This window comes from Cottoperca gobio, chromosome 13 (assembly GCF_900634415.1).
Source record: "Cottoperca gobio chromosome 13, fCotGob3.1, whole genome shotgun sequence".
NCBI classification, from domain to species: domain Eukaryota; kingdom Metazoa; phylum Chordata; class Actinopteri; order Perciformes; family Bovichtidae; genus Cottoperca; species Cottoperca gobio.
The window spans coordinates 10,844,464-10,872,438 of record NC_041367.1 but is presented as its reverse complement, the minus strand read 5'-3'; the positions used below and the strand labels follow the sequence as shown (position 1 = coordinate 10,872,438).

Genomic DNA, 27,975 nt, shown 5'->3' with positions numbered 1-27,975 from the left:
GAGTTTACTGCCTCTGGGTAATGTAGTGTACAGGTACGCTTTCGATTACGTTAACGACACAAACGTCCTCTTGACAGCTCATTCTTTTGTTGAGTGGAGAACTAAACATCTGTCATCTCCTGTGTAATTAACTGCAGATATGTGTAACACGCTTGTGAAACCATAACCCTGTCAACTTTAACTACCAAAATATTCGTCAGTAGTTGACGTCTAGCTTTAGACAACATGGATATTAAAATGATGCAACAGAACCAGTCCAGTCCTGTAGCTCCCCCTGGATTGAACACCTCGGGTGCTTTAATTCTGGTTTAAATTAATTCAAGTTCAGCTATGACTCAACAATTCATATGAAGCACATGGTGTGAATTTTTCCAGGTCATTAACCCACGCCTACACCATGAAACCCTGGGGGGATATCAGACGGCTGCAGTTTGTAGTTACAGGACAATTTCATTATGTGGAAAAGGAAGCAGAGTGCGTGTGGTAGAAAATACTTTGGTGTCAGCTCTGTAACTGTGTTTCAAATACCAGGATGAAGACAATCAGACATTTGAAATTATTATCACACAAATGATTTGACCCATCGACACGAAAGAAAACACTCACAATATTTGTTATGTTCAATAAACCTTTTTTTAATCTCAACAGCAAGTTAGCTTATGTGTGGTCAACATCAATGAAGGTAAATATAAAACTGGATTTCTATAGATTGATGTTTTTGTTTTATCAGCAGGAGGTGTAATTATGATACTTGGAAACACATCCACTAGAATCTTCATGTCTTCAACTAGAGAAATATTGCTATAATACTTTTAAATGGCATACACTGATTGACCAACAAGAAAAAGCACGGTAGAGAAGCTGACAAAGAAGCTCCAGAACTCCACACGGTGGGTCGTACAGGGAAACTTCTGAGGGACTTTGGTTTTGTACCTTTGTAAAACCTGGCTCTACTGATTTTTGGAAAGAAAAAAGAAAAGAAAAAAAAAGCAATCATGAGCAAATAAATGATAAAAAGGGTCCAAACAGAAATAATGTTGCTATTCAAAATCTTAAATTTAGATTGAAAATACGAAAAAAGTAAAAAGGCACACTGAACACTTTTCACGCTCAACACAAAATTCACCTTGGTGCACCGAAGATTCACTGCACCACTAATTTGTACAAAGAACACTCGCCGTAAACTGACAAGCGTTTCTCTTTCTTGGATTAAAATAAACAATCAGATAAAGTGTTACTGTGTCTGGTCTTTCTTTGAAATCATTTTGTTTTGTGTCCATTATTGGAGGAGAAAGGCGTTTCCTATAGATCACGGTTTGTCTCATCTGCCAGCAAACAGCAGAGCGACACAAACCTTTTCTCACCTCCTCCTCCTCCTCCTCCTCTCTCGCTGCATCTCTTCTTCCCCTTGTTGTCAAAGTGCTCCAGTATTCAATTTCCACAGATCAACTTGTAGCTGTTCTAACACGACCATTGTCAAAATCAAAAATATTCACTTGAAGGCTAAATCCACCCTTTGACACTCTTACACTGCCATGTAGACACTATTATATAACACTATTATAATTCTGTAAACCACAGAATTATAATTCCATGTTGAACCTGCATCACACTCTTCTAAAACACACTTTTTCAACATGACCCACAAACTGGGTGTGAGCTTGATCCCGTCAATAAAATGTGGGTGTATGAACCAAAGAAACATTCAGCATTTGTACATTTTAGGGTGGAACCTTTAATGCAACCACAAGACCTGTTTTGCAACATGGCTGCAGCGCACGCCGGTCTATCAAGGCCATTGTTGCTGAGTAATTAGTGTCTCTGCCCTTATGACTTTAAATGTCCACTGCTAAATGGTGACTTACAAAGCATTCGCTCTCAGAGCTTGAGGTCAAAACTTTGGTGTTCAATTGGAGAATATTGATCAATTGTTAGTCTGTTGCAGAGCTGATACAGGTAGACAGCTTGTTGTCAGCAAACATTTTGAGGACATATTGTTTAAGTCTCGTTTCAACTAAAGTGCCAAAAGAAATCTTAGACTTGAGAGAAAAATTCATTATTAGTCAAATGAAATATGACGATACTAAAAATGACGATGGTCAGACAAAACTAGATTTGTCAACTTTGAACAAATGAAAAAGAAAATCAACAGATGCTTCGTCTCACAGCTGATTAAGCCTGCTGTTGAATGATCGGTGTTCAAAGTATTTCAGGGTAGATTTTTCCTTTAAGTCTTGAACAGGAGTGCAAACACAGTTGGTCCACATTTTCTAGCCATCTTAAGACTGCAACTATAAAGACCGAGTTAAACCAGCTCTGTACTTTAGAGTCGGACTGTGAACTCTAAGATATCTGCTACGTCTATTCTACAGGCTGAGAGCCACAGTCTTGTTTTGAAGGCTAATCTGACAAACAAACCGTTGAACAGTTTAACTCATGACCACTGAATGATTATTGGACTGTGACACAACGGTCCAATAATCTTATCTCAAACCTCTGACGTTCGCTGTCCTGTTATTCCAATTGAAAAGTAGGTGTGTAAAAAAAAAAAAAGATCTCTCAGTCAAAGAGCGGCGGTGAGCCTGTAGTCAAAATCCAGTGTCAGGTGACGGATGTTCGGACAATCTTTGTCTCACAGCGTCCCCAATATCAGAGAGGAAAACATTATTTCATGAAATCTAATGCAGGGAATCTTTAAATTATTATAAATACGATTCATTATTAAAACGACACAGAGGCATGACTGGAGCATCGAGGATGTAAACCAGAATTAATCTAAAAGCTACGACTGTGCACTGAGGGGGAAAGCACAGTTTTTATTATTTTGAATGGAGACGTCAATACAGTGTTTGTCTTGTTCAGACAAATGATGTGATGGACACACACACACACACACACACACACACACACACACACACACACACACACACACACACACACACACACACACACACACACACACACACACACACACACACACACCAGGTTTGTCCCTGCACTTCCACGGACGAGTGAGGGAGAGATTATCTCCTGGTTACATCATCGGCTCAAGTGATGTCACTGCTGACGACTCAGAGGTCCCCGGGAACCAATCAGAGTTGGCTGTACAGGTGAGGCTTCCATTCATAATCCCTCAACATTAAGGATTAATATTGCTTCAGTATTGCCACAAAAATAGAATAATATTGACTGTCTAAAACAACGCTACTTCTCAACCAAACACACATTAATTACATCAGCCCTCATTTATCAGGCAAACACATGACCCACAATGCAATTGTTAAATAGACCGTGTGGCCATTTTGCCTGCAAAAACCGGTCATTATCCTCATAAGACCTGGCAAGTGTGTGCAATCGGATTTAAATGCGGGAAGAAAAGCAGTTCAGTAGTGAGGCAATAAATCAGGATCAGTAGTTACAATTTATAAAAACGCAAAGAAAACCCAAAAATGATTATTCATGTCACGTGGCCTACACAAAAGTCCGCCGCTACAGAATTGTGTTATCTATTATTTTCATTTACCTTGAAGCTTGGAGAGAGTTTAGCATTGTTAAAAGCACAAGATCAACAAGTGGTGCTTTACTCCCCAACATGGTGCTCAACTCCACATGTTTAGGGTATTCGTTTGAAAACAAAAGTTACCTGTTGTACTGTTTATGTTAGTGTTGAAACCTGTGCACTCATGAATACGGCCATCACGTTGGCCTTTGCACTCACATTAATGTGCAAAATCATTTCTATAAAATGGACAAAAAACACTTTTAACACTTGAATTTGCAGGGATATCTATGGTACCATGATAAATGAGGGCCATTTTCTCAGTTCAGTTGTTTTTTTAATCTACTGAAATAGAAAAGAAAATCCACAGAAGTGTTTCGAGAACCAGTCTATTGTTGTTGATGGTGTCCTATTTTAAATACAAAAAACACTGCCAGCCATTGTCCTTATGGTTGTCTGACAGTCGGTCCTAAATTAGTTCACTTCCAAACATTTTCTAGGTGAAATGCTGCACTCTGGCAGCCTCCAGGATGTGCAGTGCCCGCCGGGCTGCACGACGCAGTCCTCACAGGTGTCACAACATCCGTGACAACAGCAGCCTCGCCAAGTTGGCACGGCGAAGCTCTCATTGTGCCACATATCGGACCTGTTCCTGCCTCACAGAGCAGATGAGAACGAGAACAGAGGAGGAGAGGGAGAAAGGGAGGTAGGCTAAGGGAGGATCGTGGTAGAAAGGTTGTCTAAAGTTCATCACCACTAAGACATTAAGTTTGTATTAGTCGTACACAAATGAACACTTTTCCTTCCCTGTTGCTACGCTTGTGGCCCCCGCTTATATCTCCATTCTCTCTGCTCTTAATGCTGCGTAGGTTCTCATTGCTTAATACGGCTTTCTATTAAACCCTCAGCTGACTTTAGTTGACCAGTACAATGCCATGCTGGGAGTCCACGGTCTCCATCATCTCACCCTCCAGGAGGGAACCCTGCAGCTCACGCAGGCCAAGGCCGCCTGACTGCCCCGGACAAGCCAAAATCCCGGCCACAGCTCCAGCCTCCGCCTCTCCTGGAGCAGGCGGGGGCAACAAGGCGGGGTCCAGTAAGAACTCGTACTGGTCGAGGTGAAGACCCTCAATGGAAGGGCCCAGGGCCTGCTGCTCACACCCTGCAGGGTAGCTGAAGCCCAGGGCACTGGCAGAGGCTTCATGAGGCATGGGATGGTGGAGCTGGTGGTGGAGGTGAGATCCAGGGGGCAGGTGTTGGGTGTAGTGGGGGTGGCTCATGTAGGGATCATACACCAGGCCCTGGCCCGGCTCCATCAAGGGGCTCATGCTATGGGGGTGGCTGAAGGGAGGCGAGGCCTGAGGACTGCCCTGCTGCTGAGGCTGGTGGGCGGCTGACATGGGGGGGAGCTGAGGGGAACTGTGAGACGCCCCCGGGTCCAGAGCAGGGCTGCCTGTCGGGTAAGATCCTTCATCTATCTGCATCTGGTTGAAGTAGACCGGCAGCCCCATGCCCTGTGACTGCTGCAGGTACATCCTCTTCTGGTTCAGTCTGTGGGGAGCGCAGTAGATCCCTCTTAGAGCAAGACATCACTTTGAATCAACACAAGGAGGACTAACAAAAAGCTTGCAAAAAAATACTGAATTCAAACATCCTGCATGTTTCGCACAGGTGGAGGTGATAATTAGCCTCGCTACTTCCATGAAAAATATTTGCAGAAAAATGGAGAAAAGCATGGTTGAGATTGACGCATCGTCTTAAATCGACACATTTCTTTGATCAATGTGGAAAACGTTGACTAAGACTACCAACTGCAACAAAAATTAAACAAAATAACCCCCCTTTTAACAAGAAATCAGCAAGCATGAACACAATGTCAGGCTGAATGACTGATGTGAAAGGCAAGGAAATTGTAGCTGGTTTGTAGTTTCATTGCTGGGTGTTTAAAAACCTTCAGTTATTGTCTGTGGAGTACAATATATTATTAACTCTTCTAATTTATTTGCATTCAAACAAATGCTTTTTTTTCTCAAAATACAAATTTCTAGCAGTGAAAGGTCAACGAACACAAGAGAAAAGCACTGAAAATATTTCATGAAATGAAAGAAATCTATAAAAGAATTAAATGTGCGGAGCAGACATTTTCAGTGGGATTTACCTGTGTTCCTGCAGCTGTTGCTCTAAACTTCGAGTGTCCTTACAGAAAAGCTGGCAGCTAGCAGGACTGTTAGCCAAGACGTTGGCCTTTAGGGCAGAAGAGAGATTGGGACTGATGACTGTGTTCAGGATAATTACCATGGTAACAATGGCTAAAAACAGTTTCATTATTGTTGCATCATGGCAGATCTGCTGATCCTTAGATAAAAAATGATATCACTGAATGTTACGCAAAGCAGACATTTGGCTTAAAAGAGAAAGACAGGTCTGTATCAGGTATAAACTAAATAAAATATAGTCATGAAGAGTGAGTGTTAGACTGTACCTGTAGTCTATGCGTGAGGTATTGTGTCTCTAAACTCTGTCTGCGGGACAGAAGAGGGGGCCCACCTTGGTATAAAGCTAGGCCCTCCTGCTGCCTGGATGCCTCACCCTTTAATCAAAAACATAAAGCATTAGAACAAGGGAAATGTATGCTCATGTACACGCATGCACGTGGACACACGTATCCCTGTCGGCTAATAAAGCGGTGTCAGGGTCTGGGTGTTTCATCGTGTGGTCTAACTGGATTATCGATGCCGTCTGCCCAAATGCCTGTGTGGTGACTGATCAGCCAGATGCCTTTCTCTGAATGGCATGCACCACATGGATTACACAGTAGTTAAATGAAATGAAAGCAAATTAAAAGGATGATGGTGCCCCAGCATCATAACCAACAAAGAGCTGCGTTATTGAATTATGAGAGATGGATAAAAGGAAAACAACTAGATCTGGTCTGCTGCTGCAATTCATTTTCTTTGGATTTGTTTTCCAGGAAAATCTACGGATCTTTCCTCAAATGTTTCCCCTTGCAGTGTGTCTGTATCATTTTGTGTATATGTGTGCCCGTCTTTGTGTGTGATTGCAGCTTGGGCCTACTATGGGTAAGTCTGACTGACTTCAACAATGGCTGCATTCACATTGGCCTAGGCTCCAGGCCCCATGGGGACGGGAGACAGTAAACAAGCCACAGTTGGCTGCCTCTCATGGGGTTACACAACAGCCTGGGTGCCTGTTTCTTTCTTCTTTTTTTCTGGGCAACATGAGGTGAGGATAGTAGAGGGATTGAGGCTGAGAATGGGTTTGGGAAGAGAACGATTTTGAATGGGTTTGAATGAAGGATGGATGTTTGTTTGTGTAATTATGCAGTAGGACTGACCTCCAGGAGGTTGTGTAAGTGGTGGTGTGGTCCCAGGGGGCCCATGGCGGCCCCTTCCCCGGAGCCCATCTGCTCCACCAGCATCTGGACTTTGTTCAGCTCCAGGATTCCTTTGGTCCTTGCCAAGTTCTGGAGGTGATGCCGAAACGCGACTAGACCTAAAAGCATAAACAAATCCCCACAATACTAAGTCAGTATTTACTCTTACAGCTGATCGATAGAATCTCTTCTCTCTTCATAACAGGATGTCAAAGGCTCCATCCTCTCGGAGAGTCTGGCTTAATCCTCACTGACGTTAGCAAACTGACTGAATGGTTAGCACTTTTCATCACCCCTACTGACAGTGTGGCTGGATGTGCGTCATGAGCCGCTGTGGGTATGATGTGTTTGTGTGTGCACATGTGACAGTATCTGCGTGTGTGTGCAACAGCAAGTAGCTCAGATAAGACCCATCCAGTGGTGACGAGCCGTGGCTGTGAACGATAGGACCTGACTCACCGTGATGGTGGGAGTTATTTAAAACCAGAGTCAGCAGTCTGACGCAAAAAGAATCCACTGCATCAACACCCTCCAAAGAGGATTACAGGAAAAATATATATATATATAAAAATAACAGCAAATGCACAATGCAGGACACACTGTACTATAACTTTTTAACTATAATTGTTTTTATAACACTACTATACTATGACGTTTTGACATTTCTTATGACAAATTCTGACTTTCAATAACATTTTTAGGATATAACATACAATGACTGATAATGTTTTTATGACATACTATAACTTTTTATGACATTTCGATTAAATACTATATAATGATTGTTTACATACAATACTTTATGACATTTTTACAGGGTTCCTATCTAAGTATGAAATTTAGATTTTTTGTTTGTTTTTTCTAGTCCCTGGTACATAAACATCCCTTTTGTTTCTGTAGGGTTGAAGGTATAAAGTTATTTAAATGTACCTGACAAATTATTGTACATAGAACTTGTCTGCGTTTGGTGTTATGTCATTTGTACTGTATGAGCTAGCTACAATCTTCTGGAAATGATTTGGCAACATGATAGTATACATGAATCATCACCGTCATAGTCGTCAGAGACTGGAGAGGATGAGAGAAGGGAAGAGAGAGGAGGAAGAGACGGTGTGTGAAGAGAGGAGGGGGACCAAATGAGAGAGGGAATGAGGCATTTTTATCCAGAAGGCAGTATATAGTATAGTATACACGTATATGTGTGTATAAGGGTGTGAGGGAGCAGCTGCAGCAGGGGCGTTGTGTCTGTGTCATGAGAATCAATGCTCTTCCTCTTGACTGCTGCTCCGTGGATCCCAGAGTCTCAGACATACGTAAGCACATTGACACTTAAGTTTATACATCAAACTCTGCAGCGCGTGGTGACTGGGCTTTAAGGAGACGTGTCGGATCTGGAATCTAATTCCCACTTACTGTATATACGACTGATTGTCTGAGGTGGAAGTGAACATAACAGGTTGAGAGAAACTCTTTGAAATCACCAGTCACATAATATCTTTCAGCAATCTCTCAAGAGCATGTCTAATCTTGCCGCAATCAGTTGTGTAGTCAGAGGGAAAGTGCAGTAATGATAAGAAGAGATGTCAAAACGTCTGTATTGCATTATGGACAATTGAGTAATTGAGCACCGATTTAGCATTGTACTTCTATAACATTGAAGTGAGACTCATGATGGACAGTTTAAAAAGTATCAAAATGAGAGATATCGTCTTTTTTTATTCTATACAATATCCACAATGCAACTGCTGTCGGAGATTCGGGTGTGTTATGCTACTAGAGGCTACCCTCTCAAACCCATCCCTAGAGCCTGCAGCCTGTCAGTCTGTCACCAGGACATAGTGTAACACACACACACACCAGACACTCGTAGGGAGCACATGTAAGACAAGTTGACCTGGCCAGCTTTGCATTTCAAAGGTTGTAGCGAGGGTTGTCTGCATCCAGTTGTGTGTAGCCACACCAACTGCAGGGGGCATGTTCTCTCTCTCTCTCTCTCTCTCTCTCTCTCTCTCTCTCTCTCTCTCTCTCTTCTCTCTCTCTCTCTCTCTCTCTCTCTCTCTCTCTCTCTCTCTCTCTCTCTCTCTCTCTCTCTCTCTCTCTCTCTCTCTCTCTCTCTCTCTCTCTCTCTCTCTCTCTCTCTCTCTGCCAGTGCCGCACTTTCGCGGCAGTGGCACATACTCTCTCACCCAGAAGTAGCAAAATTTAGCACCTTTTGATTTAATGTGAATTGGCGCTTGGTAGTGCCGAGTTCGGTACCCAACCTTACATATGCAGTTCTCTGCAGTTCCCCTTAAAATGGATTTTTATATTTTTCTGTTCTGTTATATATCTGCTGATAGTTGGCAAACATCTTTTCATTGTTCTTTGCAGCCTCCTGTCATCTCGTCAATTTAAATGCACTGAAAATGCAATGTCACATAACACAACCAGCGAAACTTCCTATTCAGGGGACAGAATGGCCGTTTTGACTCTAAAACTGGAGTACCTGGGTTTGTCGAGGAAGATGCTTAACCCATTATGAAGTCAATGTATCCTGAGTGCATTTAGAGAAGCGGGTGATTTAAGAGAGTATCCACAGAGAAGAATGAATAGGATATGGAGGACAGAAGAGACAAATGAACACTGCTGGTTCTGACCTTGGGTGAGGGAGGTGTCGGAGGCACGGCGTCCTTCTCTGAAGCTGATGGGGGAGCGATTGTGCGTCTCCCTGTGCTGGGAAGTCAGGACGGCCATTGCTGGGTTGGCGGGCCGAGCGTTCAAGAAAGGTGTAGGGGTGACGCCTGGGGCAGAGCTGTTGGCTTGTAACACTTCACTGAGAGAGGGGGGATCCTCCAGCAGGCCGAGGTCGCTGTGCATGGAGCCCATGTCGTAGCCGATGTCCGAGTCCATGCTGCCCATGGAGGGGTTGTGGCCTAGAGTGAATAATTTACCTGGGGGACAAAATGATTTTTGTTAAACAGCTTCGTTTGAGCATTAGAGACATGTGACAGTGTGTGTTTGATCAGGTGACGTCATACCTTGATTCGAAGGTCCCCGGCTGATTGGTCACCTCAGAGAGTGTGTGCCGCCGTTGGCCGAACCGAGCCGTTTGATAGGCCGAGAGCAGGTGGGCTGGATCATCCTCTGTATCAGGCTCCTCGGTCTCAATGCCCTCATCGATCGACATCTCCATCATGTTGCTAGGCGACGAGGTGGAGGACTTGCGTAGGACAGTAGGGGGAGGCAGGGGGTCCAGCAGGCAGCCGTTCACCTAGAGATGGGGGGGGGGGGGGGAACGATAACTATACATTCAAAACTGACTGTCAGGAAGAAAACAGCTCCGCACAAGCAAACACGCACAAAAGGCGAACGCCATACTGAGAATGAGGGCTCCATTAGTTACTCTCCTTCTGTTTTCCTTCCACTCACTACAGTTGGTGGAGGGTGGGGATAAAGGAATGCAGGGCCAGGAAGTGAGTTTGACTGAAAGTGCTGGGTGACTGACACACAAACACACACACACATACACACACACACGCACACACAGACAAAGATCATCTGCATGAGTGGCCGCAGTAACCGGAAAGCCTGGTGTTAGTCTAGAAAGAGCAACTTTGCCCAATTCCCCATCTGCTTTCTGAAGTGTGCTGGGATAGGAATGCTGTTACTCAACCGACACACACACACACACACACACACACACACACACACACACACACACACACACACACACACACACACACACAGACACTGAGGACAAGAGGGGAGAACAACGTTGAGAAATAGACGATGAAAAGGGGTGGGGGGTCATTAAGGGGAGATGGAAGTGAAAGGATGAAGAAGAGGGAGAAGGAGAAGCTGAATGGAAGAGGAAAAAGAAAGCCAAGAACTAAAAAAGAAAAGATTAGCTGTTGGCTGATGGGTAGGAGGTCACGGTGGTGAGATTGCTGGAGCAGTGCAGCAGCTTCCTGTCCATGTGTGTTCACTCAGCTTCACATTAGGTCACATCATCATCATCATCACAGGACCGCTTACATAACCAGGCCCCCCCCCCCCCACACACACACACACACACACACAGGTGTGTGAGGCTGCCTACTCAGACTGGTGTCTGTGTTCTGTAATAGTCGGTCAGCTCAACAACAGGCCTGGAAGAAAAGGTCGGCATTGGCAAAGATAAAAAGAGAAAGTGAGAGAAGTGTTTGCGTGTGTCTAGATGCCATGCAGGACAGGCAGCTGTCCATAAGAGAACAAGTCAGCGAGTTGATGGAGAAAGCCAAGGCTCAAAACCTCAAAAAGGAGTCAGGCACACAGACACACACACAGACACACACACACACACACGCACGCACGCACACTTCTGATTCACAGTGCTTATCAAAGCAAATGACTGTCAAGCTTATCGGGATAATGTTTCAGGACATACTTGTGCAAGCTGATAATGACCGTAATAACTACAACTTCCATTACCGAAAAGCCGGATGTTGCTGACAGAGGACGAACACGCAAACAAAAGGACCCTGAATCCTTAGGCTGTTTTCATGGGTATTGAACCTACTTTGGGCGTGTTGACGTCCTCCACCATGAAATTCTGCTCCAGGGAACATGCAGTCTGTGGGAAGGTGAAAGCATCTGAGGAGGCTTGGGGCACAGCAGGGGAGCGCAACAGACGAACGTTCTGCGAGAGTAAACCCACCTGGGCTGAACCACTGTTCGACTGCAGAGAGGGAGAAAACAGAGACTTTGACATTACATCAAAACGCAATTCACAGCAAACACTTAGGAACATCCTAAATAATAATAACGCATTTACAAATTTGACTTTGTAATCCAAACAAGACAAAAAAAGCCAGATCCTAGATGGGGAGGGAAGTGAAAGAGGAAATTGTCACTAAGAAGAGACAGTGGGCAAAGAAAATAAAATAATGAATAATGTAACTGGAGGGAGACGCACTAAGATCAAGGCTGGGTGGAAAAGACGGTTGAAGACAGAACCTGACTGGATAAATACATGAATGGGTCGCGTCTGTCCGTTTATTTGTTCGCGAGTGCAGGTGTGAATAATAGAGCTTTGATCAGGGAGGCGTAGATGATAATCTCTCTGCACATTATTCAGAACCCCCCTCGTTGCTGTGACACCCTGCGGCTACCTTGACGACAGTCTGTTCGGCGATGGTGCTGGGCCGTCGCTGACGGGGGTCAAGCCGCTGTTCGACGGGGAAGCTGCAGCGATGGGCCTTGAGCCGCTCCACCAGCAGGTAGTAGATAGCAGCAAAGTGGTTGTAGCTTTTGTTCTGCAAAGACTGGAGGATGACAGACAACATAAATGGCGGCGTCTGTAATTGATGGCATTACTGAAGCGCACCTTCCATTTAGGATGACTTAACTGAGACGGCTCTTAAAATAACTGAGAACATTCTTTATATCTCGTCAGTATGAAATTAGTTTTTTGCAGCAGCTTATGAGCAGAGAATAAGAAATATAATAAACAGAAAAAAGAAAATGTAGCACGGAGAATATAATGCATATAAATGACAGCCTCTTCATTACAATTAGGGCTAAAAAACATGATCATTGTGATATTTTTGCTAAAATCATGGTAAAATATGATAGTATATTGTGCCACAAAAATGTTATGACCCCTCTAGCGCACATCTGAAGGACGACCCGGCGAAGGGAAGCCCCTCAGCTCAATGTGTGTGGATTATTATTGCTGCTGCTTTAACATTTCAATGATGCAGTTTATCAGAGAATGGAAATGATTAATCTGCAAAGTATCTATAGCTGTAACATTAATAATATGCGACAGTGATTTTAGAGCCGTTGTTCGCAATTTTATTACAAGTAGCTTAAAAGTGGGATAAAATACTCAAGTTAAGTACAAGAACCTCACAATTGTACTTGAAGACAGTACTCAGTAAATGTGCTTTGTTTCTTTCCACCGTTCAAGTGAATTAGGACGTTATTCCACACATTATCATCCTTCTTATGTATCTGTATGATGTTCAATTGCACTTCTGGGCACTCACCTTCACCATTCTGTTTGACTGATGCACATCGTAAAACTGTTATCTCCGTCACAGACTGAGGCTCTGACCTTCAAACCTCACCCCTTCATACCCCTGTTGAATAAATATTGCCGGCGAAGTCCTCACCTCTACAGTCTTGTGCTGGTCGATGCCAAGGCTGTGCATCAGACGAAGGACCTGTTCGCTGTACTCTCCCACACCCGCCTCGTCCTCAGCAGACAGGGGCTGTTGGTACAGAACAGGCCTCTGTACAGGAGCGTACAGAACCATCCACTTGTGCTCCTTGATCTGGGCCACAGACAGACGCTTTGATGGGTCAAGGACCAACATCCTGCGGATCAGGTGCTCACAGTCTGCGAGGGGTGGGAGAGAACAATCATAGAGGATATGACAAGCCGTGACTTTTTAAAAAGGAAGTGGATGTTTATGTTCGATAACGCCGAGCACTTCATGTATAAGCTATGATGAAGCAAATTATATCGCAAAAGTGTCGTGTCCTTGTCAAAGAAGCCCAGAGGAAGTGGGGCAGAAATAACATTTAGGAGCTTAAAATCTGCTGAATTCTGTTCTTGGTTTCCTCTGCCATCACTTCTGAGCAGCGTGTCTACACTCTGTTCTTCTTCCCTCCCCTCCTAATGAGAGCTCCTCACCTCTAGTTAGCGGCTAGATGAGTTTGACGTCAGACACAGCTGGGCTCTTAACAGGATTACAGTTCCCCTGGCTGAGCCGCTTTGGCCTGCCTGCACCCCCACTGCATTCCTGCCCACCACACAGCATCTTTACCTACATACCCTGCTGCTGCGGTCTTAAACCAAAACAGGTGTGTCCTCGCCAAATAGGCCGTGCCGTTGGTCATTATTTCCTTGATCTTTAATACTTTTTTTATGACCTCTGGTTTTGGTGTTTGTGAGCAGGATTACGGAAAAAAACTACTAGTCATATTTTCATGATTTCAATTTGGTGGATGGGTGTAACACGGGCCAAGGAAGAACCCATCACATTTTGGAGCGGATCCGAATCACGTGGCGGACACACGCATTATTAAAGGCACCATATATATGACATTTAGGGTCTGTGCCAGGATTGCCTGCACACAGCTCTCACCTCTGACATCACAAGCAAACATGGAGGTGGTCGACCCGAGTGCAGTGCTAGCCGTGCGAACAACAGCAACTGTTCTGACAGCGCTAACAGTGGTAAACTGGTGTGGAATCGGAGGACTCGTAGGCAATAACATGCACGAGAAACTAGACCGGCTACATATACAAAGCATAGAAAAGCTGATTGCACACAGAGCGCGTGTGACTTCATTCTCTGCTCAGCTAGACATTACTCCACAATATCTTCTTTACATAGCAAAAAGTTGTTTGCTGCTATATTAATGTTCTGAATGTCTATAGAAAATGGAATTTAGCCTTACAGTTGGAATACTTTTAAGTATTTCAAAAACCTCGAAACAAAACAGCTGCAGTGCTTACATTTTAAAATGTATGTATTTAGACGCTTTAGAGGCACAAGTAAACTTTTCCGATATAACTCACACTTCACAAGTCAGTCAGCAATTTCAGAGTTTACAAAGAGTTGAGCTAAATATGTACACACATTAGCAACCTTCATCCTTTATTCTCCTGCTCGACAGATGTTCGCAGATATCCTGTATTCTGTCACAGAGTTAGGAGAGAGAGCAGTTCATAAGCCCTTGGACATGACTGCCAACAGCAACTCTCTGCTTCGCATTCTTCCCAGTTGCCCTGCTGATCTACTAACGTCTGCTTACATCACATTTTTTCTACCTCGTGTCTGGCAGTTCAGCCAACTCAATTTCCCCCCCCCCCCATTATACATAACCAGTGTGCATTCCCTGCACTTTTGCCCCATGCTGTGGCATCTTAGCCGTTTGGTCAGCTGCTAAGTAACAACATGCTTCAAATACAATACAGTACAATACACACAATTTGTTTGACCCAGAAGTTAACCAGGCTCTGCTCGTTGCTACAGCCATGTTTATATCAACAGTTGAAGCTGAGCACATTTTTCAAAGCTACGAACCACCAGGGAAGGTTGGACTATGTAAAAGAGCCGGCACTGCGTAACCGTCTAGCCGGCTGATTGATTGACAGACTGTTCTTAGCCAGTACATTACACCACCATGACTTAACCACAGAACCATCCCAGTTAACACTTGCAATGTCCCAGCGGTGTAGAGTTGCAGTCTCCCAATGAAGGAGAACAGCACTCTGTTGCAAGACGTTGGATTGTAGAGAGCAGGTTCAGTGGCGAACTTTATCCATTTCATTGACTCCATCAGACACATGCGCTTAAAAATAACAGACTAACCAATACATATAACACGTAACCATCATGCATGACCGGAGCATAACCCTACATACAGACGTTTATGAATTAAATGCAACGCAAACTGCAATTCAAAGCTTCATTAAACATTAACAGATTTCACTTGAATTTGAAAAACAACACCCTGATTTGTTTCCGTGTGGGCTGTGATTGACTGGCTGCACGTCTGTAATGAACAGAAGAAACAAAATGCCACAAGCAGCAAGTGTGAATTTGTATTTTCAAATGGGAATGGGAAAAAAAAAAAGCAGATAAATCAATTTGTTAATAACAGAAACCCTTTTTGCAAATGAAGTATTCATTTCTGAAAGACAACATTCCAATCGTGTGCCGATTTTTTATTTGGGATTTGGGATATTTAAAAGGCATCGACCTTGAACTCACGGAATTTGTGATGGGCATTTCTTTTATTATTATAGATATTTGTAGACCACATGATTATGGATAACTTGGCTATTCTAAGCACTTTGTAACTGTGTTCTTGAAAAGTGCTATACAAATAAAAGTTAAATATTATTAATGACTCTGTAGGACTATCTACCAGGTCTGTCTGTGCAATACGTACCAGCAGGGGAGACAACATATACTGTTGTTATTAAGTCAGTAAGTTTGGAGTAGACCACAATGTTCACAGGGCTGAGATGTTCTAGATGTTCACTGTGCTGTGCTAGGCTGTGCTGCTTACCACAGTGTTGGCCTGTGAGAAGAGCGAGAGGAGATGAGATGGACTGTTTCTGGATAAAACAATCTGCACACTCTGTTCCCCTTGTCCAGGGAACAGGGGCTGGACTGGGGGTGGGGAGGCGGGTTTGAGTGTCAGTCTGGCCACGCAGCTGAAATTACACTCCTGCATTCCCCTTACATCTTAATTGTTTCATGGTCCTGAAAAAATCAGTTTGACTCTTTCACCACACCCCCTGTGGAGAAAGTGCTTCAGACTTGCAGATGGGAGAAGAGAAAGAGACAGGGCCACAGACAGAGGAAGATGTCTCACAGATAGAGAGCGTGAGTCAGACAGACATGCAGAGTCTCCTCAGAGAGACAGACAGGCGAGCTGCTGGAAGGCTTCACTGGCTCTTCCCCAGGTTACATAAACAGCTCTAGCTCTGGAATTAATCTGCTGCCAGCTAGCTAGCACAGCCGCTAACAGCAGGGCTGCTTTGAGACAGTTAGCCAACCTGACTCCCTCTGCAGCCTGCATGCAGCACACTGACGCACGTATACACATTACGGGGGACAATGACAGAGTGTCTTCTACTGTATTCCCTTCAAAAGAGCGTGACGCTCTCTCGTTAATTAAATGACCCCCTGAGTGGTTGCAGCGAACAATCAACAGTATGGTGACTCAAGCAGGAAAGCGTCACAGGAATTTTCAAGCCATTTTTGCCTCAGTTCGGCTATATATACTGTGATAAAAACAGACTGGAAGGTGTCTCACAGTCAAGATGCGTGTACATTTACAGGAATGTGAGGTACTGAGGGGTGGGAGTTGGCATAGCCTCTCATCTTTTTTTGTGTTCAACATCCCAGATAGTCTTTCTTACCTTCAGTCATGAAGTAGGGGATGCGAAACCTTCCTTCTAGGACTCTCTGTCGAAGTACAGGCAGAGTGGGCCCATCGAAGGGCAATGCACCACACACCAGCACGTATAGCACCACCCCCATACTCTGTGAACATGAAAAGATGCACAGAACAGGGTCAGGTCAGTAGATAGTAGGATGTAAATAAGATTTTTGTTTGCATTTACAAATGTACACACTGTGCAATCAAATGCATTGTCCTTCACACACACACACACACACACACACACACACACGGTAAATGGTTGCGATGCTAGAAAACAGTCAGAAACAAAAGCTGCTGTCGTCAAGACTTTGTTTTCATTGTTAGATATGTATATTAAATACTATATAATAAAACATTTATTACATCAGCTTATTCCATGAAGCTTAGTAAAGAAAAAGATCGACAGACATTGACACGTAAGTTCAATGTATGTTTCATTCAATTTAGTCAAACAAAATAATGAGGTAATCTTCATGCGATCACTTATCTTACCCAGATGTCCAGCTGTGGACCCTCATACTGTTGGCCCTCAAAGACCTCTGGAGCAGCATAAGGCGGGCTGCCGCACCATGTGGCCAGAGGCTCCCCGGGCTGGAAGAAGTTACCAAATCCAAAATCTGCAGAGGTCACAACAGCAGTGGGGTGGTAGGTTGGGTTGGGAGGAAAGGTACAGATAATTGCAAACATTAAAATGTGTTAAAACTGTACCTTGTAAAGGCAACCTGTAAGTGTAAGCATTGTTTGTGACTGTAAAAAGGGAAGAGGGGTCAGGCACATGGTGAATATGTCCAGTGTATCTGCAGTGTTTGATGTGCAAACGGGGTGATACTGCACAAAGAAAGGTGGGTTAAGTCTTGTAACTCAAAATTTATAAGTGTCTCCAAGGGGTCGGCAGGTTTTGCATAATGTAATATGTGATCTACATATTTGTAAGTTGAGAAAACGGGTCTTTGTATGAGGTAACCTCCCAGGGGGCTGACATGAGGTCATCAATGCTGTGCTCTTACTGGTTGTCTGAAGAGTGACTCAAAACGTATTTGATTCTTCAGAAGAACAAGACAGACGAGTCTAACTTACACTTGCACAAATACACACAAAATGCTGAGAAGTTCACTTATGTCTTTCATTCAAATCCAACCAAGAGCTGCAGTAATGTCAAATTACACTGAGCCAACGTATGTGCCTGCAATTACTCAGCCAACCCTCTTCTTTGTATAAGTTGCTATCATTCTCCCTCCCTCTCATCCCAACACTTTCCTTCTCCAACCTTCTCCAGTGAATACTTTGTCTCCACTACTCATTTTACAAGACTTGCTACTGGTGCTGAAATAATTATCCCATTAGTGAAAAGACAGGAAATTAATTAATCACTATTTTGATAATTGATTCATAATTTATCAAGAACAAAATCTATTGAAGATTTGATGTTTTCCTCGGCGCCATTATAATTGGAAATGGACCATTTTCAACTTGTAACATTTTCTAGCCTAAATGATTAACTGATGAATCAGTGTGACCCTGTGATGTTTTCATGGGACCTCAGAGCTACAGGATCAGACAATCAAGCTCACTTAACCCTCCACCCCCACCCTTTTTCCATAATTCGAAACGGTTACATAAACAGAATTTTTTTTATTTCAAAACAAATAAATAACGCTGAAAAAAAAAAAAAGCTGGCTTACATAATGGGGCTGGAGGTGATGGGGCACACACAGACACAGACACACACACACAGTGTGTGTCTGTGACCGAATGTGAAACAAATTCCTTTTCCTTTGCCCCGTTATGAATCATGATACTTTACAATTAACAAGGAACAATCCACACACACAGCCACACAACATCTCACATTGCATAAAGCTGCATTTATCAGTTTTTAAATGATCAATTCATCTGTAGATCATTTTTAGAATTAATTGTATTGGCTATAAAATGACAGAAAAGAGTGAAAAAATCAATTTCTTAGAGCACACGGTGTCTTCTTTTTCAATTACTCGTTTTGTCAGATGAACAAAGCCAGTCCAGACAAAAACAAAAAAAAGATACAGATTACAAAGATACACTCAGTGACCACTTTATTAAGTACGCCTCTGTAATGCTAAGTGATAATGCAGTCTAATACCTGTCATGCAATAAACGCTTGTGAAGGTTATAATGTTCTGATTTTGTTGAAACTGTTTAAGAGAGGCGTTGAGCCAACTAAAAAAAGATCATTTTAATCTGCAGTTGAATTGCTCTTTGTTATTCAGAGATGAATTTCTGTTATTTAGTCCACCCTCATTACATAAATTGGGTTGGGTTAACCTATCAGTTAATGCAATGCAGAAAGTGCAGGAAATTCTAGTTCCCTGGAAGAAAATAAATCAGGTTTGATAGATTGATGTAAACTCCAATTGAAAAGGACATTTGACACAGTGTATGCGAGTGCATGTATTCAATCCATTTAATTACTGCAGTGCAGTTAGCAGCAGGTGTGGTTGACATAAAGTGGAGGGTAAAGCGGAGTGCCACAGTGGGGTTTATTACAAGTATGTTTACTGTCTGATGCTGCTGTGAAGGTGAGATGTAAGATGCAGGCAGAGCAGAGCAGTGCAGTTGGTTTATCGTCAGAAGCTGTGACCCATTTCATGGAGCTGAATACTGAGCAGACTGGTTGACGTCAAATGCTCCAGCACGCTGCAGGCGACTAACAGCATTCATAGCTCAACAGGAAGGGTGGGGTTAGTGAGCGTGTGCGTGACACACAAAAGTATTAGAATAATTTTATCCTAAACATGTCACACTGCAATAGCCTCAAGCTAATATATACATACGTACACAAAATACATATATACACACAAAGGTTGCCTCCTCTCCTCCAGTAGCTTGTTTTTTTTTTTTATTTCTCTTCCTCTCTTTCCAGCCTCTTCAATCTGTCGAACGTATTGGGGCTGTTTGAAGTGAAAACATGAAGGGCACCCCCCCGCTGCCTCTTCCCCTCTCTGCCACTGAGTTTCAGCCACTGCGAGCGTGACCTTTCTTTGACTGACCGCTGCTTGGTTAAGCTTAATTGAGAGTGACCAAAGGTGGACTTTAGAAAGCAGGGAGACATCACTGGACTGCAGGGAAAAACCCAGAGGCATAGGTAATCTGTCTGGACATATTCAGACTAGTGTTAGAACGATTAGCTGATTAGTTGAGAAACATAAAACTAAGACAAAAATGTTTTAAATCAATTAACTTTTTTAAGTTATTCATCAAGCAAGCAAACATGTCAAATATTCACTAGTACCAGGCTCACATGTGAGGATTTGCTGCTTTTACCCAATTGTAAATTGAATATGGTGGCCGGCAAGGCTGGATTATTGGAAGGCTGGATTACCAAATGAACCAAATTAGCAACTGCCCAGGGGCCCCAGACCCGTACTGGGCCCAAAGGCACTATAGTCACTATGTGACAATTAGTTTGTGGTAATAAATATTTTATATAGTTTTTTCATTCTGTATGCACTACTAAAGCACATTTTAAATAATGTAACACCTGCACTACGTGTCTATAGTAATAGATTTATTTGCAATTCATACATACAATGCTGCTCACATGCAAATGGATGACGGGATAAACTGAGCTGTGTCACGTGCCAAGATAGCAAAGACTAGAAAGAAGACTTCTTTCTAGGAAAAATTAATAAAAAAAAAAAATGGAGGTTTTAAACCTTTAAGAAAAATTGGCAAATGTCTTATAAAGAAAGAATTCATCACATTTATTAGATCTGAAGGATACACACAATGCGTTTGGTGAGTACCACAAAATATTAACATAACTCTTGTTTGTTTTCAAGAAAACTCCACAGGGCATTTTTAAGGTCTAAAATAATTAGATTAACTGATAATGAAAATAACCATTAGACGCAGCTTCAGATGCAGATCAGCCCATCATGAACACACAAATAAAAGTGTACCTCTCTTTCACAGAGGTTGAATGGATGGCTGATTTTAACTGACACCAATGTTACTGATGCAGTAAGGCAATATGAAGTGAGGACTGTCTTTCACAGGTGCTGTCCAAATCAAAACTTTACCTACCTTTTACCGAACTTGTGTTGTGGGTAAGACAAGCACAGAATGTACCTTGCTGCTGATGTCCTCCCCAGAGATGTTTTCTCTAATCACAAGCCAGGTAATGTTCTGTTTATTGTTTTCCTGCTTCAAATCTAATCTGCTGTGCGGACAAACGGCTGTGAGTCAGACATGTTTATGAAAATTACTGCTGGGGTAATAACATCTCCGGGTTAGCATCTTGGACCCTTCTGAGAAACAGTGGACAGGATGATGCAAGTGAAAAAAACACTCAGAGTTAACACAGTTATTGTACGGTCTTGTCCAATTGTCCTCATTTGATTTTACCTTTTAGAACAAATTAAAAAGACAATGAACCCTTGTATGAAGGTTAACTGGGATGCTCATCTGTCATTTCCCCCCTGTGAAGTGACATTTATCAGACCAATAAAGAATGATTTTATTATTACCATTTGAAGTCCATGACATGAAGTCCTTTGAGGACAAGAGCCCATTTTCCCCCGTCGCACACATTCATCCTCAGTTTGTCTGGTATATTTTACCACTTGTATGTTTACCCTTCTTCATGTGATCAGCTCACCTTAGAGGGATTGTAGTATCGGCTCTGAGTAAAGCCTAAGATAAACCTCAACCCTTCTCAGAGCATTGTCACAGCTGCAGCCCTGACACCCTGCTATGCACCGCTCCTTATCATTCTCTCTTCATCCTCTCACCCGCTACTCTGTCTCCGAAGTAGCAAATCTAATTCATCACCTCCCCTCCTCCAAATAAACCCAAACTCTTCCCTCCCACCACCTTCATTCCCTTCAACTCCTTCCCAGCCTCCTTCACTCTGGGAAACAGCGGTAGGGTGACATTCTCACTAGCTAGCTCTAAATGCCAGTTGCTTAATGATCACACTTTGAAGCTTGTACTACAGACCTCCAGCTTAGTCTCAGAATCTCTATATCTGAGTCTGTTCCTCTTTTTGTCCTCTGTATTGAATGTTTCCTACGCAAAATGAAAGCTACGGAACACTAGGAAAGGATGTTTGATCTCCTCTAATCATAAGTTTGGAAAAGGTGGCACAAGCCTTTGGATTCTTGCTGAGATTTTAAAGATGTCTGGCCTGGCATCTTTCATCTTACAGCCATCTCTCAAGCAACCTCCGACCACTTGTCAACACTGTGTAAATGGCCTGGGCAGGTAGTTAAGACATTTCTGAACTACGCCGGCACTGAGATCATGGCAGGCAATGGATCAAAACTAAATAATTCCATGCAGACATCCTGTATTTCTCATCCATCATTGACTTTATTGGTTCTCCTGCACTACGTCAGTACGGTACCTGCTATCTTGATGTTCATTTGGCCATCCAGCAGCAGATTCTCTGCCTTCAGGTCCCTGTGGACGATGTTGCGGTTGTGACAATACTCTACTGCCGACAGGATCTGCCAGAATTTTCTCCTGGCCTCTAGCTCACTGAGACGGCCATGCTTCGCCAGGTAATCTGCAGCCAGAGAGGGAAAGGGAGAGAGAGCGAGAGAAACAAAGAAAGTGGAGGGAGGTGATGTGTCATGTTAGAAGTATAAGCAGATAATATTATACATTCACTTATATAACTCTCCAGGCCTTTCAAATACAGTATAAGGTGTCACTTAGTGGAATAAATTAAACTCTACATTTTTCGATGTACAATAGTCGAATGTGCTGGTGGTTGTGTTTAAAGGATAATTTACACTTGATGAGGTGCAGGCATGGCGTGTACAGCTGCTCTACATTACAGCATGCTTTGTAAAATCATTCAGTGCAAGATGTACAATGTCATTTTTCCTCGGAAAGCAAACCCTGTTCTCACCCTGTGTGTGTGTGTGTGTGTGTGTGTGTGTGTGTGCGTGTGCGTGTGTGTGTGTGTGTGTGTGTTTGTGTAAGTAGGCAGTGGTTGACAGTGGGGAAACTGTGTTGTCATAGGCGGAGGAGGAGCGGGGAGGATGAGATTTCTGAGAACTGGTTTTCTGCTACATTAAGTACACATTAGTACACATTGAAAAAGGTTAGTGGGAGGTATTCAGTTATTTGATAGCAGTGCACTCATAGACATACAATTACACTTAAAATTAGTGGAAGAAATCCAGACCCCAGTGTAAATATGAACCTGGGTTCTTACCCAATGAGAAACAAAAACTTCTGATGCATCCGTTTGTGTGCTGAGCACAAGCTGTGCACAGAGCATTACGACTTTGTAGTTGTTGAGAAAGACGCATGAAACCAAAGTCTATGCAGTCGCCAGGGGACTAAAGTCATAAATCTTACCGTCTCCAGACCACTGACCTTTTTCTCGTTGTCTGCTCCCACACCCTCCTTACACTTTTTCTAACCTCAGCGTTCACCAATTTTGGCAAAGTCGGCTGACAGACTATCAGGATGCATGATTTTTTGCAATCCTGTGAACTGGGAAAGTGTGGCTTTTGTTGCCGTCGGCAGGGTTCCTCTTCACACCTCTCTGTCCTGATAGCTTGCTAACTCTTCAATTCACACTCTGTGGCAAACAAGACAGGACACACAGAGTTGGCGTTCCGTCTAGCTGGCACGGATACAGACCACTGACCAAACCTGATGACAATGCACAACAACCACAACGAACCCAGCCAACAAAACTTCATATACGAGTAAACAGAGTGCAAAATATAAGGAACTCAATTATATGACGATGCACAAGGTCAATCCTATAAAAGAGCATTTTTGTAAATCACAAAGAAGACAGGGACTTGCAGCTTAGTTTGCTCAAGATATTAAAAACAACTTTTTGCCTCATTTGTTGGAAATACCTTATATCTCTTCCTTTTTTTTTAACACAAGTAATATTACGGTGACTCCCCTGGGGTGCACACACATTTATGTAAAGTTAAGATCACTGACAGAATTATGAAACTAGGGCTCTGTCAAGATGCACAGATGAGTCACACTAAGCCATATTCACAACCCATTTACAACAATCATAAACATTGTGCCATCAACTAAACAGATACACATTTTTAAAGTAGAGCCAATCCTGAGGCGACATGCATCACATGGTAAAACACTTCATCTTAACAACTCATCGCTTCGTTTCAACTCAGGGTTCACCAAAGGGTCAGCTGTATGTTGAGAGAAAGACTGTTCAAGATGAAAGGCCATTAACTGCACTAAGCGATAGGGAGATGACGCTGTTCTGTCGTCAATAGCGTGGTTGATAAATAGCTAACACCTGACAGAGTGAGAAAACCTGATTAGATAGTGGCTGGCAAATTCCACAGAGGAGGCCATTCAGTGACCAGGGCAGCTTTCATGCAACGCTGCTAATCAAAAAACACACTGGGGAGGGGAATGTGTCGAGGAGGTCCAAGTATGCACCTGTGAGGAGAACAGGACTCTTAAGTAATAACCGTTGTGGGATCAAACATCTCCCTTTCTTGGTATGGCTCTTGTGGCGTCAGTTTGCTTCAACCGAAGCGCTTGTTGGACGGTCAAACAGCAAAAAGTTTTACAAACGACAGGCGTTTGATTTGAAGCATTTCCCCACCAGGTTGTCTGTAATTTTCTAATGCCCTGCATGCCTCCTTACATCATGGAGATTATTCTCTTAATCAATTTAACAGCAAATCATTTTCCCTATTAATCGTTTGGCCTATAAAATGACAGGAAATGCACAGAACCACTGTGTTACTACGGCTTGTTCTACAGCAGCACTTGAGGGCAAGGGCCTCAACACAGTGAGGCATGCAGAGCGGCATTCTGGGAACAGATTAACAACCACTGTGTTCTACTGCTGCTGAGAGCTGGGTGAGGACCGAAGTCTAATAACAGCTGCTCAGGTTTGGAGGGGACAAACATCATGGGTACAAACTGGTTTGTTGGCTAGACCTCTAGCTGGACATTAGATAACACCTTGGGGCAGGCATGGGGAGTGTGTGGGCGTAAAGGACAAGGGGCAAACACACACTATGTTTCCACATCAGTAACTGATACCCAAACCACTTAAATACAGCAGCTACATTAAAGTCACATCTATGTGCGTGCTGATAGATGTTGTTGCTGATTTAATAGTGACACCCTCAGGAGTTAAATTAAGCTGAGCCAGCGGGAGCTGAACACTGTAATTTTATCCAAGTTATATCCAAACCAAAGATCAGCTGCAGCTACCGGTTGTGACAGTCAACCTCTCTTCCATGGGATAAGTCCTCATTCAAGAAGTATAAAAACCTAAATTGATCTAAAAGAACAAGGCTCCTGTATGTTTCACTTACTTACAATACCCTTTCCATTCAACTAGAAAAAGGTCTGGCTACACATATTATAGTACTATAACCACCCGTGGCCCCAAAAAACTAATTCTGGCTTTCTTTCCTGTGAAGAAATTACAGTAACAATGATTTTCCACTTGACTGTTCACCGATGCAGACGTCAAGTCTGTCAGGATATGGGCTATATTTATTTTCGTAGTGGTGGACTTTTACCTGGTTCATACTGCTTTAACTGACAAGCTAGCAGGTCAAGGTGAACTTGTGTGTTTGTTGCTACTGCTAGCTGTCATGGTTCTTTATTAGCTACCATGTTTACCACATGACTGCTGATGGTTAAGGATGTTGTGTCACGCCCTTGCCCAGCCACTTGTGGTTTTACCATAATTTCACTAAAAACATAAAACTAAAATAGTCTTCTCACATACAATTTGGTCCAAAAAATCTAGTCAAGCAAAAATAATGCATTCAGATTACATTTTACAAGTATTCTAACATACAGCCAACTCACAACAACCTGCTTCAAAGACCCACATATGACTAATCAATTGTTGTGTGGGACATTTAATATTAATACAAATGAAAGTAAAAGATATTTGATCGTGTAGTTCACGCCTCATATAGCCTAGCCTTCTGGCATGTAATCATCTGCACATAAAACCCTAAAAATTACAAATAAACTTTGCAGTCAAGCAGAACTCGCATGCAGCTTATTTCACAGACCTAAATATGACGCATAAATGTTGGCGTGCTATTTAACCAAATAGATTGGCCTATTTTCAGCTATTTTCTTGTTCAGCTACAAAAAGGAGTGACAAAATGTATCGAGAACCTACATTGATATGTGGGCTGCAAAGGGCCTTGAATTTGACATGTGATCTGGGGGAAAGACCCTCATCCCCTTTGCATTACATGTATGGAAGTGAGGCATGCCCAGCCATCACTTGCAGACGCCAAAGTCTGGCAGTTAGAATCAGCGACGAGACTCAGCCCTGCACCCCGTGAGGTTGGTCTGGACAAGGTGTGTAAACGCACAGCACACAAGTTGGCCAACAACTGGCCCGCATCGCAAGATGACAAGTGGTGCATGTTTGATAGATGGTGTGAGGCCCGAGAGAGTTCTGTCACTGATCTGTAATGATTGGGATTCTTCCAACTGGGCAAGATTAAGGGTTTCCACTATTAAGGTTTATATGGCTGTGATTTCAGCCTGCCATGTGGGCTTTGGTAATGCACCAGTTGGTCAACACTACCTGATGATGAGGTATATGAAGGGAGCTCGCCAGCTGTGGCTTTAATGTAAGCTTAAGTTTGTTTTTGGGACTTGCTCATTGTTTTGAAGGCACTCTTAGGTTGTTTAAGCCCTTTGGAGTGAGGAGACTTTCTCCTAAAACTGTCCTGTGGGTAGTGGAGGTTATCGTTTTGGCTTATGAAAGCCGCAGATTGCATCTTCCAGGAGGCCTGCAGGCTGATTCCACCAAGGGTATGGCTACCTCCTGGGCCATGTTCAGGGCCTCTTTGAGGGACATCTGTGCGGCTGCAAGCTGGACATTCCCACACAGATTTTTGGTTTTATCGACTTGGCATAATGGCACCCTCACTTGTATAGGCATATGGTGTCAACTTTCCTGACTAAAAGTGTTAAGTGCTTCGGAGCATGCAATTTAGGAGTGGACCACATCTCCCAAAGTGAAATACTGACCAAGGTTTAATTAAAAGAAAACGTTTGGTTACCAGGGTAACCCTGGTTCTTCAAGTGCCACTGTTGGAAGTCAAGGCTCAATAACATTGCATTAAACTATGGGAATAAATGTGCATTAAGGAGTTAATAACTTGATGCTTAGGGTATTTGAGTAAGCAGACGTATAAATGACACATAAAATTAATTATAATTATAGCATTATTCAAACATCTTGCAATTTTGTTGGAGGAAGTGTAATTTCATAAGCAGTTTGCATCAACAATTATTTTACAGGATACATTTCGGATTCTCTATAGTGTCTGGGTGAAAATTCTTCGATCAAGGTATGTTATAATGTCATTATCACATTTATTTTTTATTGTGACAGCAATAACAGCAACCAAATTTGATGCACTTAATTTACAGGTTCCATAAACCTTATGAAGCGAATTGTGAATTAGGAATATACATTTGTGTAAAAGGTTTTCATAAATATGCTTTTTTTTCAAAATCAAGAACCGATAAGAGATAAGTGTAAATCAATAAGCGTTGAATCGCAATCCTAACCCTATACACCACTAAATAAACACACATGTAGCCTAAATTACATCACCCTTGCGTTCCTATAATGGATGATTAATGCCTACACCACAGATTAATATTTTTAGATGTTCGGCTTTATACATTACGAGGTTAAGGAACATTATTTAAAGAATGACATGGTATGTTATTATAAAATTTGAGGATAGCTATCGTTTTGTTTACATATTTACTTAGTTACCTATAATACTGTAGGACAGATGCTTTGTTCAGGTGCACAGACAGTATATCATTTTAAAAAAACACGTTATTTAAACAAGCTCTGATTGATTTATTTCCAAATGTCTGCAATCACTGAAGAAGATGAGCACAAATTACCTCAGCTCAAAAGTAGACAAATGTCAGGTTTAACATTTCCTTCTTGCAATTTTACCTTCAGCAGGTGGATTCTTGAAAGCTGCCATTAAAGATGCTGCATGTAACTTTTTGTAAATATTAAAAAAGGGAGGAAACCTGCTCCCTTCAAGCATCAACCAAAAATATAAATATTAACTTTATCTATTGGAATTCAGTCAGTCATGGATACGTTTATTCCTGGTCATCAATGCAACCA

At 42.7% G+C, this 27,975-nt stretch overlaps 1 protein-coding gene across 1 annotated transcript in view; it reads right to left on the bottom strand.

The window, feature by feature from the left end:
* Window positions 1–614: 614 nt before the first annotated feature.
* sik2b (salt-inducible kinase 2b) overlaps window positions 615–27,975 on the bottom strand; it is a 42,054-nt gene continuing 14,693 nt past the window's right edge. The window contains 13 exon segments of the mRNA XM_029446595.1: window positions 615–5,050; window positions 5,658–5,743; window positions 5,982–6,089; window positions 6,855–7,012; window positions 9,530–9,823; window positions 9,911–9,926; window positions 9,928–10,143; window positions 11,431–11,589; window positions 12,023–12,175; window positions 13,028–13,254; window positions 16,801–16,924; window positions 17,316–17,440; window positions 22,210–22,371. Coding sequence (XP_029302455.1) covers window positions 4,414–5,050; window positions 5,658–5,743; window positions 5,982–6,089; window positions 6,855–7,012; window positions 9,530–9,823; window positions 9,911–9,926; window positions 9,928–10,143; window positions 11,431–11,589; window positions 12,023–12,175; window positions 13,028–13,254; window positions 16,801–16,924; window positions 17,316–17,440; window positions 22,210–22,371 — 2,465 coding nt within the window. The 3' untranslated portion in view covers window positions 615–4,413.